The sequence below is a fragment of the Cupressus sempervirens genome, chromosome 10 (assembly GCF_028749045.1).
Source record: "Cupressus sempervirens isolate cs-2001-9-10 chromosome 10, ASM2874904v1, whole genome shotgun sequence".
In the NCBI taxonomy this organism is placed as follows: domain Eukaryota; kingdom Viridiplantae; phylum Streptophyta; class Pinopsida; order Cupressales; family Cupressaceae; genus Cupressus; species Cupressus sempervirens.
Window position 1 is genome coordinate 573,215,442 of NC_143127.1, and position 19,271 is coordinate 573,234,712.

The 19,271-nt window shown below is 37.0% G+C and overlaps 1 protein-coding gene across 2 annotated transcripts in view; it reads right to left on the bottom strand.

Annotated features, from left to right (window-relative positions):
- Positions 1 to 19,271, bottom strand: part of GCP4 (GAMMA-TUBULIN COMPLEX PROTEIN 4) — a 220,743-nt gene that overhangs the window by 116,339 nt on the left and 85,133 nt on the right. For both annotated transcript variants that reach the window (XR_016356680.1, XM_089803100.1), the window contains exon 4: positions 8,638 to 8,736. Coding sequence is in view for 1 of the 2 variants with exons in the window: in XM_089803100.1 (XP_089659226.1) it covers positions 8,638 to 8,736 (99 nt within the window). In the remaining variant the exon portion in view is untranslated. The remainder of the gene's footprint in view (positions 1 to 8,637; positions 8,737 to 19,271) is intronic.

The following is a 19,271-nucleotide window of genomic DNA, read 5'->3' on the forward strand; positions in this document are numbered from 1 at the left end:
CTTGTATCATGATTAGCCTTTCCAATTACCACCATAGAATCATCCTTTAGATTTTTCACCACAACTGAATCAAGAAGGAACTTCACTTTGTTGCCACATCCATAATGAGTTATTTGGTAGATTGAAAGGAGTTTGGTGCTAAGGTTGGGAACATGAAGAACATCCTTGAAAACTCCATTGTCCAACTCAACATTCCCTTTTCCTTCAACTTCCACTTGTGTGTCATTTCCCACATAGATGTAAGGTAGATGTGATGGTTTCAAAGAGGAAAACTCCTTTGAAGCACCCATATGATGTGTAGCTCCTGAATCAAGAACCCATTCCTCAGAATTGTTTATACCTGCTACCAAAGCTTGTCTCTTACCTTTTGAAGTAGATGAAGATTCCTTATCCTTACAGGCATTTGGCACATCAATTTTATGTTTCCTCATTAAGTTTAGCAACTCATCAATTTTGCTATCCTTACGCTCATGTTCATCATGACCATTCTTCTTACAATAGGCACAAGTTTTCTTCTCCCTTTTGTTGAAGTTGTTCCCCTTATTATTTTTGGAGAGAGACTTGCCTTGTTGTGAGGAAGATTGATGCGAGGAGGTAGATTGATGTGTAGAGGAAGATTGTTGTGTGTCATCTTGTGGCTTAGCATTCCACTGCTTTTGCTTCTTGTTGGAATTTTTACCACCTTGATTCCCTTCATTAGCTACGAAGGCTTTGGTCTTGGAAGATTGGAGAATTCCCATACTCTCTAACTTTTCATGTTCTAAGACCAACATTCCTGAAAAATGCCTCGAATGAAGGCTTAGTGAAGGCACTTCCCATTGTTAACTTGTGAGTATTATAACTTGAAACAAAAGTGGCATATTCAGGAGGAAGATGAGTCATCACATGTTTGATCAACTTTCCATCCTTTATGGGTTCACCACAATCCTTAAGTTGTGCCCTATACATGTCTACTTGGGTAAGATAATCTTTGATGGTGTCAAAATTCCTAGGATCCAATTTGAGAAGATTGTCCTCAATGGTGTAGGCCATATCTTCATCTACTATCCCATACAAAGCTTCAAGTTTATCCCAAACTTCTATTGGATAGGTAATGTTCCTGATGTGATATTTGACAAGATCTGAGATATTCTTTAACAAGGTTCCTAAGGCCATTTCTTGTTTTGATGCCCAATCTTCTTTACGAGACTCGTCAGCATCATCATCGGGTTTCTTTGCTGCACCAGTTATATAACGTAGTAAACCTTTTTCAACTAATGGTTCCTTTGTCTTTTCATTCCAAGTAGCATAATTATGTGGTGTTAACTTAGAAAATGAACCCATAATGCAAAAGAAACAGCACAATATCAATATCAAGGAGACGAAAGAACACAAGACACACCCCCCCTTTTCACTCACTCAAAGAACCCCCCCCCCCAAAATGAATGCTTTAGGCACTTTATACTTAGTGCGATTACAATAGCCACTTGCCAATTTAGGGCCTAAGTGGACTTTTGATTTTGTTGTTTACAACCTCCTCTTGGAGTTCAAATCTAATACTTAGCAATGTAGCTCAGATATACAACAATTTTGAAGTTGGATCAAAGCAATACAATGCAAAAAAGAAACTATTTCTAAAAGTGGAATTTCTATCCACACAAGCCTATAATCTGATTGCAGATTTTGGAAAGTAGATGAAAAAGTATGCACTTTCAAAAAAAACGGAACCTGAATATGTGTCTAGATGAGCCCGTACGGAGTAGTTGAAGTTGCAAAATGCAGGATTGGACAAGTACAGTAACCAAAAACTGATTCTTTTGACAAATCCGTACACCAAAACCAGAAAATAACAACACCACTAAAAAATTCAGGAAATCCTAGCCTAAATCAAAAAAACTATATCTAATTTGGAGTTCAGATGAGTAAGATATGGCCTCCCAAAGTTGGACTATCAAATCAAAATTGCATATGGTGAGGGGTTTGCCTGATGACATGAGGAAAATACTATGTTAAATTTGATGTTCAAATGGTCGTCTCAGCAATGCGATTTGGCCTGCTTGTGACGGTCAAACGGCTGTCAAATTTAGGTTCGTGTATCGATGACGTCAACAAAAAAAGGGGCCCGATCAACTAACTGTACAATCCGTACTGTACAGATTTCTTATGTCGCAGTACGGCCGGATGTTGACGTGTCACTACGTGGCAGCTAACTATGTTGATTACGTGGCCATGACAGGGATGCTAACGTGTCGCTACGTAGCAACTAATAGAGCAGTCTCCATTCGGGGGCGTTGATGTGGCGGATTGCGTGGATGTTGTCGTGGCCGAGTCTCCGTGGAAGCAGATGTGTCGCCGACATGTTATGGTGTGATGTTTACGTTGCGGGGACTCTGATGTGGCGGCCACAACGGTTGTGTTTTAGCACTGGCGAAGAAGGAAGAGTCGACGGGGAACACCAATGGTGGAGTTGCGTTGAGCATCGAGGGTGGAGCGATGAGTGTGGCATGTTTAATCCCACATTCGTCGTATGTCAAAGGGCATATGCGCTTAAAAACAGGAGCCCACAGTATTCATAGCAGCTTAGTAGTCGTCGGTTTATTGTTTGCTTGTTGTGCATTCCCTTAAGTTGCACTTAAGGGGGAGTGTTAGTGTAAATAATTAATTATTATTACACTTTACTTAAGTTTACTTAGGTTAATGCATTATCATATTAGTTGTCATATAGATACCTAGGAGTATGCGTAGTCATATGAGTTGTCTTGTTGACAACACAAGAGTTTGCATATTCATCTAAGTTGTCATGTTGACAACACAGTTGTTTGTACTCCAATTGAGCACATGGTGTCTACAACATCTCTTTACGAGATACACCTATGTAAACTTATCCTCTCATCATCGCACAAACTCCTGTGCTCAATGGAGGATAATCCACTCTTGGTGGACATGTGCTTAGTTGTGAGGCTTATCACTTTGCTGACTCCTAGTCATTCTAGATGCCTTTATATATAGGCACTTCTAGTGTGTATTTATATGATATTCATTCTCATTATTGTTATTATAATCATCCATTATTGGTCCATATTGTGTTGGTGCTTGAGCTTCTTGATCTTGGTGTTATTTTTCCATAAGGCAAATTCTTACAAATTTATTATTTGGGCCCCTTTAATAAATATTAAATATTAAATTACTTGATTAATATAATTAAAATACTTTATTAAAATTGGGGACATTACAAGACTATGGGAATCTGCACACCACTGAGAGTTTGCATGTTACATATGAATTAGTAATCCTATTGTAAGTCTACTTATCGACTAAGCATCTATATAGAAAATATAAATTGCTTATCGATTCTGAAATCTCTTGGTATCTATGTCCTTTTATTATCAATGCATGGAGGTCAAAAGCACCCTAACCATCTATCAATGAGCTTAACCATAATTGCATCAAGATTTTCCCCAATAATCATGAAGCGATTAGTCATTTACTTATAGCTGAAATGACAAACTTGTCAGTTCATCTCATCATGTTGTATGGGATAATTGGGACCATCGTCAATAAATGACAGCGTGTCTTCAACCAATATGTGGACTCATCTATTTGGAATGTTACTAATCAAACCTTGAATGATTAGGTCATATAGAAAGATAGGAAAATATGACAGAGATTTTGGAAGGATTCCATATCTATCCTAAGAAAGGAAAAGAAAGATAAGATTTCATTTTTCAATCATATTTTAAATTTTTTTAACAGCAGTAAACTATTGGGAAGGGACTACTAGATTGGTTGTTAACATTGGGAACAATAAAGGTTTTTCTTATGCCAATGTGTATCACACTTGGGTCAACAAACCATTTGTTTTTCCTAGAATGGACATCAAGTCCTAAACTGATTGTAGAGGCACTAATGAGTCTTAAGGACTCAATATACAAGTTTGGTGGTGACATTGACCACATAGGGTATGTGCTTGTACTTTTCAAAACCTTGGCCAAGTTGGTACTATGCTACTGGTAGAATATGTCAATTGTTGGGACCAGTAGTGCAACATTTGGCTAGGAAGGTTTCCTAGAAGGCAAGGATGTCTTTAGGATGTCTAGCTCGACGATTGTGGATTCTACACCAAATCTTGGATGACAAATTGAAGTTGTGTTCACATGCCCTTGGGAAGGATTGGGCTACTTCTCGGTGGAAGTTGTGCGGGTGACTGTTAGGTCACGATCAAAAGATCCAAGGTTGGGTGGCGAAAACCCTTGATGATACTCTTTCGCCCGTGTAGGACAAAAGCTATAAAAGAAAACAGGAATGGGGCAGCAAGTACAGAGTTTATAGATTGATTGATATTTTGTTATTTTGTTGCATAATATTAAGATGTTAGTTATCTTCTATGATATTTAGAGTTTCATTCTTATTTGAGGTCTTATAATGCATGAGTACCGAAATGGAATTAGCTAGATTCAGCTTCATGTGAATAGTAGTAGGTAACTATTATCAAGATAGCACGTGAAGCTTACTTTTCATGTTCATAGAAAATGGAAGGTAGTTGTTTTAGTTACATTGTTATTATGTTCTCCTTTGCTCACAAGAATTTTTGCCAAATTTTCTTAGGTTAGTATGGGTTAGTTAATACTCTCATGTGAAAAGGATGGCAATTACTTCTATTATGAAAACAAGAAATTTAATTTTCATGAATTTCTAATTATTTGGTTATTATCTAGTAGTCAAAACTAGTATGTTACATATACTTCTAATTGTTAATTGTCAATTTGGGAATAATTGAATCTGCATCTCATTACCTATAATTCTTGATTAATAAATTACGTTTTATGCTTTGTTAGTATGACTCTATTTGTCATCAAGACTCTTGCCACCAGATACAACTAATTTCCTTATGCTCTCACCTTGCCCACATCAAAATCTTGGTGATCAAAAAAGCTTTTAGGTTTTGTTCATTAACTTAAAAAAATTATGGTGAATTTGTGCTAGCAATTCTACAAAGGAAAATACAAAGGGGATCTCAAAAAACAAAAGCATCCCTTAATCACTTTTTATCCCCGAAAATCTAATTGCACAAATGCTCTTTCCTTGCACTGTAAGACAAGTTTGGAGATCAAAAATAGTTAGTACTTTTGCATTAGTTTTTTCTAAAATCCAAAAAATTATTAGGTTCCAAAATCCAATCTTAAAATGCAAAAACCTCGAAAGGAAAAAATAATCGACGAATCTAAGCTCAATGTCAACAATCCACAATTCAAAATTTTGGAATCTACTTGGACCCCAAAACCTAACAATCCAAAATCCCTGCAATCCAAATATATAAGCACAAAAAGAAGACAACTCATTTGGCTTCCACAATCTAGCAATATGGATACTTGATCCTAAGTCCAAAGTGCCACCATCCAACAATATAAACATCCATGACGACTGAAGCCAATGACTCCCAAAATTCAAACATCCAAAAGCTATCATCACATCCAACAAAGAGCTGATTTCAAAGTAGATGGTGGTTGAACTACTTGGTTTCGATTCTTGTCAGCCCATGAGATTTATGCCTACATATCCATAATCCCAGCTATCAATCTATTCCAATTCAAGATCCCACATACCTCCATCATTACATCCTTTTATCCAACCCTTCACAAAATCACCACACATCCTCCATCCGACCAAATTTCACACCATTTCCCTTGGCAACATCTAGGGAAAAGTCGACCTAGCAATCACCAAAGCTCGCAGCAATATCCGTCAAGCACAACACTAGCAACATGAATCACAAGAAAGCAATTACTGAAAATGGGTTATTATCAACTTACCATGGGAACAAATGCTTCAACCCAACTTCCGAAAAATCAAAAAATCAAAACTTTTAAGAGAAAAAAGCATCATTGAACCATTCAACAATGAAAAAAAAATCATATAGCACCTTAAGCAATTGCAATGATAAAACTCATTTGAGGGAATCATGTGTAAGTGTACTGAAGTCATAATAATTAGCCAATCATCTACATCATTTGAGGGAATCATGTGTCTGTGTAGCATATACTTGGGGCATCCTTCTTCCATCCTCCATTATAATTAGTCAATCATCCATATCATTCATCATATCCACATTTCCATGTCATCATGCCTATCATCATTCTCGCTTTTGACTTTAATATGGAAGTGGACAAGATCTTGAAACATGTATTGAGAAATCCTTTAATGTGTCCAAGCATCACATATATATGTGTGGCATATATCAAGCAGGGGCATATAATTCCAGTGCAACAATGAGCTAGGAAGTCACCTCCAACATTTACTCCCATCATACATTACCATCCATACTTCCATATTGTGATCCCCTTCTTAGCATCCACGTCCAATCCAACCATCTCAAAGCATAACCACAAGCATCCATTAGTTGCATCCTTCGTAGAGCTAAGTTGTAGATCATGTTTAGTTATAAATCGCTACATTTTTCCCAATCATTGACTTTCAATTTGACAAAGGGCAAAATCCAATTCACATTTCCTTTCCATCCTTTGTGGAGGCTTGCCTGTGTGAATTTCTTTCATGGACTACATGTGCGAGGCACTCGTTGGTGCACTTCATGATTAGTTGACATCATGGTGTATCAAATCATAGTGCACCATTGCTACACTTCTTATGCCTAAATGCATAACATCATGTGCTATAACAAATCTAGGTTGCTCACCACATTTCAACATGTTTTTGCATCCAATTTCAAACGCCCTTGTCAAAATTGATCATCATTATCATTATTCCCATCATATATTCACCAACACCCATTATGTTCCTTTGCATGACTCTTTTACATCTCATCCACTTTATTAGAAACATTTCTTCATTTCCCTACCTCCTAAATTCATCAAAATGCCAACCCCTTCCATCTCTTCAAACCCATCTCATCCATTCCTCATCCTATCAAACCTGGTTATCTTCTTGAGAGGCCATTCAGTCCTAACCTACTCTCTTAAGGGCATCTTTGACCCATTCCCAAACAAGATTTATTCCAAAGGACTGGGTGAACTCTAGCACATGGTCTATCTCACTGTCTATACTTATCTGCTTTGAAATGGCATTTCTCCTAAATATTATGTCATCTCAAAGAGCGACAAAATGGAAACACTTAAAATGAACTCTTGCATTTCCAACATCATCCCACCGGATCCACCTCGCTTAACCACTTCTACCATTAATTTTTCTATTCAATCATTTCTCTAATGCTGATAAAATAAATTTCAACTATTTAAATAAAATTTACTCTCATCCAAAATTAATTGAATTAATCACCTTTATTTATTCAACTAATTTAACAGATTCAGCCCTTTTCTCTTGTTTGTCCTAGTTACCTATCTCGACGGTGGTCTCATGCCCTATGTATCTCTCTAGGGTCCTTCAAAGTTGGTTCTCATCGTCTTCGGGCTCAGACAGACCATCATATTGACAGTGGAGAGCAGATCTGTAAGCTATGTTCTTTAGCTGAGGTCGAGACAAAGTCTCGCTTTATCTTCCGTTGCCCTATCTATTATGAGATCAAAGGGAGATTATACTATCTATTCCAAGATTGGTTTTCTCTTTCTGACTTCTTTAGTTATTGTGACCAGCAATGTCTTGCACTCTATCATCAGGAGGCCACCCTGCTTTGTGATAGCACTTTACAATCACTCCTTCCTCACCAGCATACTTTGACTCGGCTCATTACTGCTTTTTTCACACCCTTATCGCCATTGCATGATGTGAAAAGGCCGTCTAGTTCTTCCAGTTCTTTTGGTCATTCTAGGTCTGTTAGACCCCATGCCGAGTTCTTACATCAGCGGCACTCCTCTATGAGCTCGCAAAGACATATTAGAGCTCCTATCCACTCGCAATCATATCCTTTTGTGACTGATTTCTTTTCACCAAGAAAGGACTCCTAGTCATTGTCTTGGCCTCTCTCTTTGTGTCTCATTCGTCTCTCTTCTTCTTCTTTGCTTCTATTGTATGCTTTTCTCGAACAATGTTTGGTGCTCCTGCTGTTTTCTACTTTCTGGTTGTAACCTTCCAGTCCCATAGACCTTTTGGTGGTCTTTCGTTGGACATTAATATTATTATCTTATCTTATCTTATATTATCTTGGCATTCTTTGTAACCCACAAGTAAAATAACCATCCACAAATCATACAACATCAATGATTACAAAAGATCTTAAAATTTTCAGAAGACTAGATTTCCAAACCTTGAATGAAAACATTTATGTAGTACACTTTAAAATGCTCTATATATAAATTTCATTGTTTTGGGCAGAACAAATGTTCTATTTTCTTTATTTTTTCTTATCTGACAAGGATCTGATCTGGTGTTATTAGAATTAGTTTCCCAGAGATGATAAAATATAAAACACATGCAACAAGACAAAAATGCCTTACCATATGAGTATCAACAATGATTTTTCACTCAGAAAAATTCTTCATATTGATTATGATTAGTATTTTTTTCTTACAACAACTACATTTGTACAGATTGTCAAACAAAAATGTGTCTAAAAGAGTAGCAGCAACAATATACATGCCAAAAAAAGATTCTCCATTTTGAATATTAATAATGATTTAGTCTCACTAAATTACATTTACACAGACTATAGAACAAAAGGCGTTAGATAGGAGTACCAAAAAAATTTACCTTCTTATGAAAAATTCTTCATGCTGATCTTGAAGGATACCGTAGACCATCCAAGCAGCCAGTTGTCGATACATAACCTGATGTCCATGCCAAAGAAGTCTGAAAGCCAATCTAATGTGTTAGTAATGTAGAAAAACAACCAAGATCCAAACTTTCAATAGGAATTTCTTTTATTTAAATTTGTTCAAAGTTTCAGACTATTTCCATAGTCAATTTACAGCATGGCAAATAGCACTCCTTTTACCAAAATTTTCCTTACAAGAGTTCTTCTTTGCCTAAAACAATATCAGAGTTTATCTAACCCCACTTCTTGCTATTATAAGAAGCTGTACTATTGACCGTTGCTGATCTACTCAGTCACTCAGGAACATAACATTGTTTTGTTTTGTTTTGTTTCTCTTGCACTGGACACAAAATTCCTGCATTCTTAAAAAATGATTCTTGAAAATTCACTATGAATAATTCAATGCATTCAAAGGGTCTTCTAAACTCCCTAACATAAAAGATGAGAATTTTGTTATGCACAATAGGAAATTCAACATGTGTGTGTGAGACAGGTTCTAGAAATAAGATATAGAGATTTTGTAGATACAAGTTACAAACATATATGGTTAGAAAATGACAAGTTGCAAACTATATTGAAGAACCATGTGCAAATCCAGCAACAGGGGGAAAACAAAAGAAAATGTCAGACCACCAGCATAGTACCCATAAATCACCCTCTTCAAGTCTCATAAACTTGTTCATACAATTATGCTTCATGGAGAAAATTAGTATGGAATTATCTCGAGGGAAAGGGCTATCTAGGATTTCTACAAGAAACCATTTCTGAACCTAGTAATGCTACCGCAAAGGCAATGTGGGAGATCAATTGTGGGAAAACACTAGGATGCAAATGATCATTAGACTCTTTTAATTTAGAATTCATATTGAATCATGCAAAACACCTAACGAGGCATGGGAGGCCTTTGAGAAATCATATGTTAAAACCGATAGGTTTAAAGGAATCAAATTGATAATGATTTGATCAATCTAAGATCCCCTGTAGATTTTAACTATATTTTTTTCATTTTTTCCCACTGAGTAATTTGTCGATCGGTTTACTTGATGGCTTGAGTGCACAGTTTCAAGTTGTTTAGGGATTGATTTTCCAACTTTTATTCATTCATTTATAGATTAATCATACATATGCATGGATTTAAAATCCTAAGAAAGACTATTAATCTGAAACTAATTTCTGCACTAACATCGAATAACATTACTTGAGTATGGTTCATTAACCAAAAATACTTATAACCCATATTTTGATGCTGGACTCAACTAACTCCAACATTGCTGACAGTACATATTACAATGCATGGCGAGGTATATCAATATGCTCGGCTGCCTATAAACCTTCAGGCACAGGCTCAAAAAAAGGACTACAATACTATGCCCAGCAGTATATGTCATTAGGATACCACTGTAAAAAACCCTGAAAGTTCTATAGCTGATTTCTGTTATGGCTCAATGATATTTTTTGTCAAACAGTTAGTATGCAAGGTTCAAGATGAAATTTCTCTGAGTTCTTAAATCACAAAACACGATACAAAACTGCAAATGCTATGCATAGAAATTTGTCAACATTTATATCGTCACAACATGCAGAAGCCACCACTTACACCTCACAGACAATTTGCCAAACACTTGGCATGAAACTAATATACAAATTAATAGCAGTTCAATTATGACATTACATCAAACATTTGGAGTGATTTCTTATTCCTCCATGACTAATTCAGGCGATTTACAATGATAATTTTTCAATGCATCAACAGTTATTCAATTAGATAAGGAACCTGAAGAAAATCTGAATTTGAAATGTTTTTTGAATTCCCTGAAAAATTTGTTGCAGCTCTCTGTGGAAGGAGAATTCATTGACGTCTAGAATGGAATAAGAAATGGTGGCACCCCTTGAATAAACCAAGTCTTCTATAAACAAACGCAGGCCCTTATAAATTTATTTCGGCCTCAAAGAAATGATGCCGAATCTTCAAGGAAACTGCAGCAGCCGGCAAAACCCAATCGCATCTTATCAAGAAACTGTGAGCTGCCGTTACTGAGATGCCTTTGTATCTGCAAGAACTCCTGAGATTAAATGCTGGAATCTCACTCTAAATCACTCACCCTTAGTTCTAATCATGGCCTTCACTTAAGACCATCGCATGAGGCACATTTCACTGGTTTATATAACCAATTGTGTTAAATGCTGAGAATTTACAATTTTTCAGGTTCTTCAGTCTGAAAACCCTTGGGACACATTCAATAATCAACAATGCATAGGATCAAGTTCGATTCCCATTCATGGCTTTTATAACTACAGACTTCTCATAACTTCATGCACATCCTTGATAATGGCATTTGAAATAATAATATTTAATTCCTCCATCCACATAAATTGGTGCCAACATATTAATTAATATTATAACCATCAATGGCACTTAAAAACAACTTAAGACCATTCACTTTATTAATTTATATTAGGAATTTAAAAAATAAAATATGACTTTATTAATAATAAAATATTTGTGAACTTAGGCAATAAAAACTTCTCCAAGGGATCAACTATAAATCCAGATGTACATTACAAATGCCAGATAACCAAGTGCCTTGCTAAAAATAGCAATTGCACAAAACTGACCTACTATAAATAGTAAGTCTCTGAAAATGAGCTTTGTCAACGCAACCAAATGTTCAAGTGCCCTGCTATGAACAGGAAACCTAACTCTTCCATAATAACTTACTATAAATAGTAAGTTGCCAAGCTGGCTCCAACAAAAAGCATCCAAGAACATCACCACCCATTAAAGTGGGCATTGGCCTATGGCTGTGGCAATTGAGACCTTCTAACCAATTGATTAGCCTACGAAGGTCACTAATAGGCTAAACTAAACAAACTCTGATGCTTACAAAAAGGGAACATTACAGTCATTCAACCACGCAAAGAGTACTAACAATCACCAAGTAGCTAGTGGTTTGGGATAAGCGAGTTTAGCATAGATGCATCCAAAATATCTTCCATTCAACTAAACACTACTAGTTAACATGAAATGATATCCTAATCTTAAGGGAGGAAATGTAGAAACCATGCAATACTCTAAAGCAAAGGAAGTAATCCACCATGAAGACCAACAATGAATTAGCAATTACTTTGATAGGATTGTGGCAACAATTTCTCCAAGTCTTCTCCTACTCTATTCTAAAACTAATCTAATGAGTTACAAATAAGAAGGCCTTGGCATTTTATAGTTGTTCAATTACAATGAAAGGCTAAGATCAATTCAAGATCAAGCACCAAGATTTCTCCAATAATCCCTTAATCCAGCTAATAGCTACAAGCATTATAATCTTGTTCAATTACATGAAGATGCTACCACATGGGCCGATGAAAAATTACAATACTTTGACTGATAAAAAAATAGGTTAGGTGGAAGCCTTATGTGAACTCCACTTGTACACTTGACATGATGAGATTGAATGTTTTTGGACATGGGCAAACTTGGATTTTTCTTTTGGCATGATGTTGAACTTGCTTGTACATGAAATTTTGCTGATGCCTCGATTTTACTTCATGACTTGAACTTGAATCTTCAACTTGTCCTTGATCTCAAGCCACCTCCTTGTTTGTCCTCTTTGATGAATGGCTATCCATTCATAGGTTTTTTTATTTCTCTTTGAATTTGGTCTGGTCCTTAGTACACTTTGCTTTCAAGCACCTTTTTCCTTGTCATCTTGCAAAACCAAAGATGGTTTGTGTTAAATTCATGACAACAAATGTGAGACAAAATCAAAACATAATTTCCAATTTCAACAAATCTGCAATTTCACAGTTTTGAAATCTGATTTTCCTTGATAAGTTCGCAGTTTGCACTTTTAACTTGCCTAGATCTTGATATTCTTCAAGTTAACCAACTTGGATATTGCACCACATTGGGCATTCTTGCTCACACGTTAAACATTGGAAGTGGTTGCACATAGTTTTTGAGCAATTATACATGGTTTTTTTAGGAGGTGTGCACCACTTATTGAGTTGTACACTATTTAAGACAATTTTTACACCATTTTTGGCTCAGTTTTACACCATTGAGCAAGTAATACATGGTTTTTGACATGGTTGTACATTGCTTTTGACATTTTGACGACTTATACATCAATTTCGACATAGTTTTACATCGCTTTTGGCATATTTGTACACAGCTTCTAGCATAGTTGTACATGCCTTTTGGCAAGGTTGTGTTTTTGGCAACAACTTCTAACTTTATACTCCAAAAACATGTGGTTATGGAAATCAATTTCTTTACTTTGTTCCAAGATAATGTCTGGGTTTTCACCAAATTTCCCCACTTTTCAAACGTAAAACCTCTTTACGCACATCATTTTGGATGCAAGCTTTAATTCCTGTGCCCTTAATTTTGATCAACATGTAAATTATGAGCAAGGAGCCAAAATTTGATTTTGCTAAGAAAAAATAGTGTAACTCGTCATTTTTAGGCTCGCTTTTGCTCAATTTCGAAAACTGCACCTTGATTTTAAGGCCTTCATCCTAACCTTGCTTGAACTTTCAAACTGACATTTAACTCCGTTTTATCTGCATCTCACTAACCAAGGTAGACTCAAATTAGACTTCTCTAAAGAATCCAAAATCACTCTAGAGCTAGACACTCTAGGCCAGAAAGTTGCTAAACTATTGACAAAACCACAAAATTACCAACTACTAAGGCAACAGAAGGGTGTCCTCATTTGCAAAGTCGTGATGGTGTAAAAACCTCACAAGAGTACATATAATCTTCATCATGGACATACCACCATGTACTACCATCCATTTTGGATTGGTCATTAACACAAGAAGATAGATTTTTGTCCTGAGATAAACAATTCAAAATCTCACCTAACATTTCTCTCCACTTCTAGATCCTGGAAGAGTCTACTAAATGCTAGTTTGTACCCATTAACAACTTCAGAATCTTTGTATGGTGATTTCTCTAGCAAAGAATGTACAAAATTGCTATAGTACCTAAAAAAGCCTATTCAAGGAGGTACAATAGTGTGATCATCTTGTTCCAACAATGAAAAAGGATTGTTTCCATCCTTTTGAAAATGGTTCCTTTGGCGTCGTTCACTTTTTTTTATTACCACTTCTATTTTCTCCAACATCGTATCCATGCTATCATAGACATCCCCAAACATGGTGCATTTGTATTGGCAATTGGGAGCATACTTATGATAGGCTCGACAAAATCCAATACATATTCCACACGAATTCACCAATTGTCATCCAAGGCCAATGACTTGACTTTTTGGGCCCTCTCTAAATCTAACAGTTTCTATTTAGCCCATTAGTTTATAATTATAATTTGATCCAATGCCTCGTAGACCATCAACAGTCATCTCAAAACAATTGTATGAGATGTGAACTGGGTGTTAGAAACTTAGGATTGTATTTGTAAAGGTTAATTTTGTAATGAATTAATTAAGTCGTTATTCGGTAAGTTTTGTACCAATCATCATGTTAATTGGTATTAGTAACCAATCTGAGTGTTGTATGTAGCCCACAGCGGGAATTGAAAGTGTATGGTAATATTGGTGAACATCAATACTAGTATGTAACTCATTTGGTACAATCAACAAAGATATATTTTGCCACTTGTGTTTTATTTCCATTATTAGGATGAATGTGATGATAGTATTGTAAATTATATATTCGTACATTGTTGGCAACATTCTATACCATATTGGTATCAACATTTTTGGCATCATTGCCTAAGTACGAACCCAAGGTCGCGAAGGTGGGAGGAAGATGGAAACATAACGGGTTCACCTTTTGACCAGTGAATAGTGATAACCAACAGCGACAATAAAGAGAAGTAACAAGGGAGGATCAATTGACACAAGACCCCGTACAGGCATGGGACATAGCAATTGATAAATACGTCCGGTGGGAAGCAGAGCAAAGGGCTTTCCCCCCGATATGATACGTGTCAAAATCACAGTTTATAAGACTATGTATAATCTCCTCAAGAGTCTTCCAAGGCTACTCGCACAAAGGTTGGTAGCAATAGAAGAACACAGAGAAGCCGAATTAAGGGAACAAAGAAGGCAATAGACATTGCAACGATTACATCAAAGGACTCACAGGGAAGAGTAACCCAGGGATATAAGCAACCGTAGAACAAACCACCAGTGGAGGAACCCAGAAATAGAAGAATTGCATAATAGAACCACCTATTAATGCCCCTTCTTCCCAATAAGAATAGGAGAGACAAGAAGGAAATTCAAGTGGAAGACACAAAGGAGGAAGTGAGGCGAGTATTGTTGGCACAATTTCAATTGGGAGTGGAAAATATACCACCGCCATCCCTACATTTGCTCGGAGAACCCACACTACTACACTGGAGGAATGATCCCTTTAGCCACACAAGGAGACTGAAGACATTCAGGTAGAGCTGATAGCTATAGAGGAAGAGAGCCAACTTGATGCAGGAGGAGAAAACATATCCCCACCTTGGGACGAACCACTCAAAGAATCTTGGCAGAATTGGAAATCATAACTAAGGGAACATAGGAAATCAGGCAGAAAGCCAAGGAGGCAGATATGACTACCATAGTCTCTCAAGTCGAGTCCCTCTTACATTTCATGAGGATGGGGAGCCACAAAAACTTTAAGTGGACATTTGCAGCCCAAGGCTTCCCTATTGAGGAGATGGAAGTACAGTCTCAACAATGGCAAGCATCACCACTAGTATAGTCACACGGGCCATTGACTTCTATTTTATCTTAAATGGAAGGACTTTTTGAGCCATTATTGACTTACAGAAAGTCAGTTGTGAATTGGCAAAGACTAAAGATGATCGAGTAATTCTGACAGAACAAGTTGAAAGGTTGGAAACAAAGGTTAGGGAACAACAGACTGCATAGACAAAGCAGCTAGCAACAGTAGACAAAGATAGAATGAATGCACTCAAGCTCCTACAAGGCGCACATACTAAACAACTTGCAGCAGAACAAGATATGCAACTACTCAAGCAACAATTGGCCTGTCTCACAACCTCGGCCACTCCAGTTGGAGCTTCAATTTCTACTTCAGCTCCTGGGACGTCCTCTCTCCCTCTTCCTGAGCTTGTTAGTCATATAGAAAAAACTTCGTTTTTTTCTTTTTTCTTTTTTTTTTTTGGGGGGGGGCGGGGATAATGTAGAGGTTAATTTCATAAAGAATTAATTGAGTAGTTATTAGGTAAGTTCTGTACCAATCATCACATCAGTTGGCATTAGTAACCAATCCAAGCGCTAAGTGGGAATAGAAAGGATATGGTAATATTGGTGAACATCACTATTGGTATGTAACTCAATTGGTACAATCAATAAAGATATATTTTGCCACTTGTATTTTATTTCCATTATTAGGATGAATGTGATGATAGTACTATAAATTATATATTCGTAGACTGTTGGCAACATTCTTTACCATATTGGTATCAACAGTATTAATAGTAAGTCAATAACACATTAAATATATGTAAATAACACAAAACAGTATTACAAATTTATATACATATTGATATTGAACATGACAACTAAAATTAATTTAGCTTCAAACATTCCCATCTTCAGAAAGTTCTGAAAATTGCTCGTGACATATGGGGGTTTGTCACAATCATTTGGATCTACTCATCCTCTAGGTATATTTCTTTCACCCACTCTATTTGGGTGCTAATTGCTTGCATCACTAGGTTGAGGGAGTGTATAGTGCATATTGTCCAAAAAATGTGCTCGTATCTTGTCTCAGCCAAAGCACCTACAGCCCTACATTTTTTGCATTTGTCCATAATTGCTTGGATCACATTCTCATGACCCACCATCTTTACAAAGTCAATGAGGATCCTGGAGACGCACTCAACATCTTTGACTTCCCCTTCACAATCAACCGCCCTCAAAAATATTATCCCTTTGGAGGATACCAGGACAATATATATCAATAGACAATTTTTGTAATCCATCAATAGAAACACCAGATTCAATCCATGCATCTATAATTGGTTTCAATGAGGCCTCTACAAATTTCCTCTTCACAATTAGGTGGTACACATCTTTTCAAAACTTGAAAAATATCATCACAAACTTTCAAAATAATCTCTAAAAGTCTAATGAATGAGGTCAAATGCTTACCTTAGACACTTAAGTCTCCTTTGTGGCAGCTATTTGGCATGCCATAAATGATCACCTTCACAAAAAACCACCTATCATTTGAAATGCCAAAATGGAGACAAAATGAGATGAGAGCAAAAATGCAAACAAAATGATATATTTTGAGGTTGAAAGGCCTTATAAAGGGCCCTGTTAAAGTTTTGAGGGAAGATAGATAATTGTATTGATGTCCAACAAGTAACCACAAAATAGGCCAAAGGGACTATCAAGAGTATAACAAGGACCAGCCCACAGCAAGGATACCAAACAGTATCTTAGAAAACTAGAAACACAGCAGAGAAAAAAACAAAAGCAAGGAGAACAACGACCAAAGGAGTGGAGCAGAACCTTGTAGAGGAACCACCCTGCACCTAGGAGCTCATAGCCTCCTGAAAGAACATGCAAACCAAAGGGTAGGATGAGAAGCAATGAGTGTCCTTGGAATGTCTCTAGGGTGGCAAGAGGAACCACCGCCTCTGGGGAGTCCTGGTGGATGAAGTATGCTAATGCTGAGAAGAGCCTTTGCACAGTTTAACTGATCTAGAAAAGTCTGAGGAGGGGCCAAACTATGACTTAGTACCGTAATCCAAAGGGAGACCTGTGAAGGAGATCATAAGTCAGCTAGAGTGTGAGCATGGCAGCGAAGGGGCCTGAAAATGAAGCCTATGGTGCCAAAGTCTAGCAACCTCCTAGATGTAGAAGGCAAGGTATCATTGATTTGTGTATCCAAAGAAGGTAGAGAGATTCTGAGACTCCTAAAAGAGGCAGTAAACTCTCCCACTAATCTCATAGTAAATAGGACAACGAAAAATGAAATAATCCTCAATCTCTAGCTCTCCAATGATGCAAAGTTGTCAAATACTTATCCTCTCTTTGTAGTTGATGATCAGTCTCAATGCGGAGCTAGTAAGACCCAACTCTAAAGGAACCAATAGTGATCTTGAGGGAGTATGACTAATGATGAGATAGACACTAGGGGCGGACAATGATTTTGTCACAGATCTCCAAAAAGTGTGTTGCATAAAATGCCATCTTAGGGCAACGGACCCCATACAAGTTAGTATGGATGAACTGTCTATAGATGTTTTCTCTAATGCACTTGTTCATCTCCTTCCTATGAGGGAGGAAGTGAGGGGGAAGGGGGGAGAAAGGGAGTACTAGAAAAGAGGGAGGCAATCAATCTTGATAGCAATGGAACCGAGAGGAGCACTACCCTCCGCAAACAAACCACGAGCATGCCCGGAGGGGCCAAGATAGCAATAGACTCCAATAAACAAAGGGTGAAGAAGGGATACCAACTAAGACCTTCACAAGAGTTGAAAAACACCCGGAGGCGGTGGAAAAACCAAACCAAATCGAAGATGGCCTCAAATCTAAACGGATAGGCCCCAAACTAGGCAAGAATGATGTGATGAGAGATTGTCTGCTTACATCTGATGATGGTCAGAGAAGAACCTGAATCCTTTTTGTAGAAGCCCAATCCAAATCTGAAAGTGAGGGTCCCCAAGCAATAAAACTAGAGAACCATAGCCCTTACAAATTTGTGGCTAAAGAGAAGACCTAATGCTGAAGTACCCAAGTAAGTATAGGAAAAAAAGGATTTTAAAAAAAATACTTTAATTTGTGTTTTTATGCCAAAAAGTTGCATGGGGCTACAGATGCACTCTAAATGTGTCTAGGATATGCATCAAGCCCGTGGATGTGCTTGGTGGGCATCCATCTAAATCCACAAGCTTGGAAGCACATCCAAACTGGAGCAAATACGAGGCTGGTTTGAACCTCTAAGATGTGAATCTGGTAATATAGACTTCTAGACTTGTTGTTATCCTTTCACTTTGCGATTCTAGGCTATTATGTAGTTATATTCAATCAATCACTATACATGGTAGTGGGAGCTGATTGTGAAGTTGCACATATCAATGTATCACTCAGATTTCATATCAACACTTCAAAATGTTTATTAGCACCTTATGATAGCTAACTATCCTTATCGGCATTTTATGGTTGTATTACAATTGAAAAATAAATTTATAAAAAGAATGTTGGGTTGATTAATACATGATGCCATGTAGCACACAAAAGCCTTTGTGCCCTTTTTTGGATATAAGGAAAAAATTGTAATAAGGTTTCCTAGGAAGCTTCTAGGTGCAAAAAGAATCAATGATAACTATCAACAACAATCAAAAGGAAGCACTAGACTTGATTTCATTACCAATCTCTCAATGGCTATACTAGATGAGAGCCCGTGGACTTTTGTTTGTTCTCACCAGAAACCTATAATGGTGAGTTCAAATGCCTTACCCTCCGTCAACTTCAACAAATGTAGCAATCTAATTTAAAAATAGCAAATGTTCTCTTGGTTCCAAAAGAGATAGTCAAAACATACCATTAACTGCAAGAGGTGCATTCCTTTT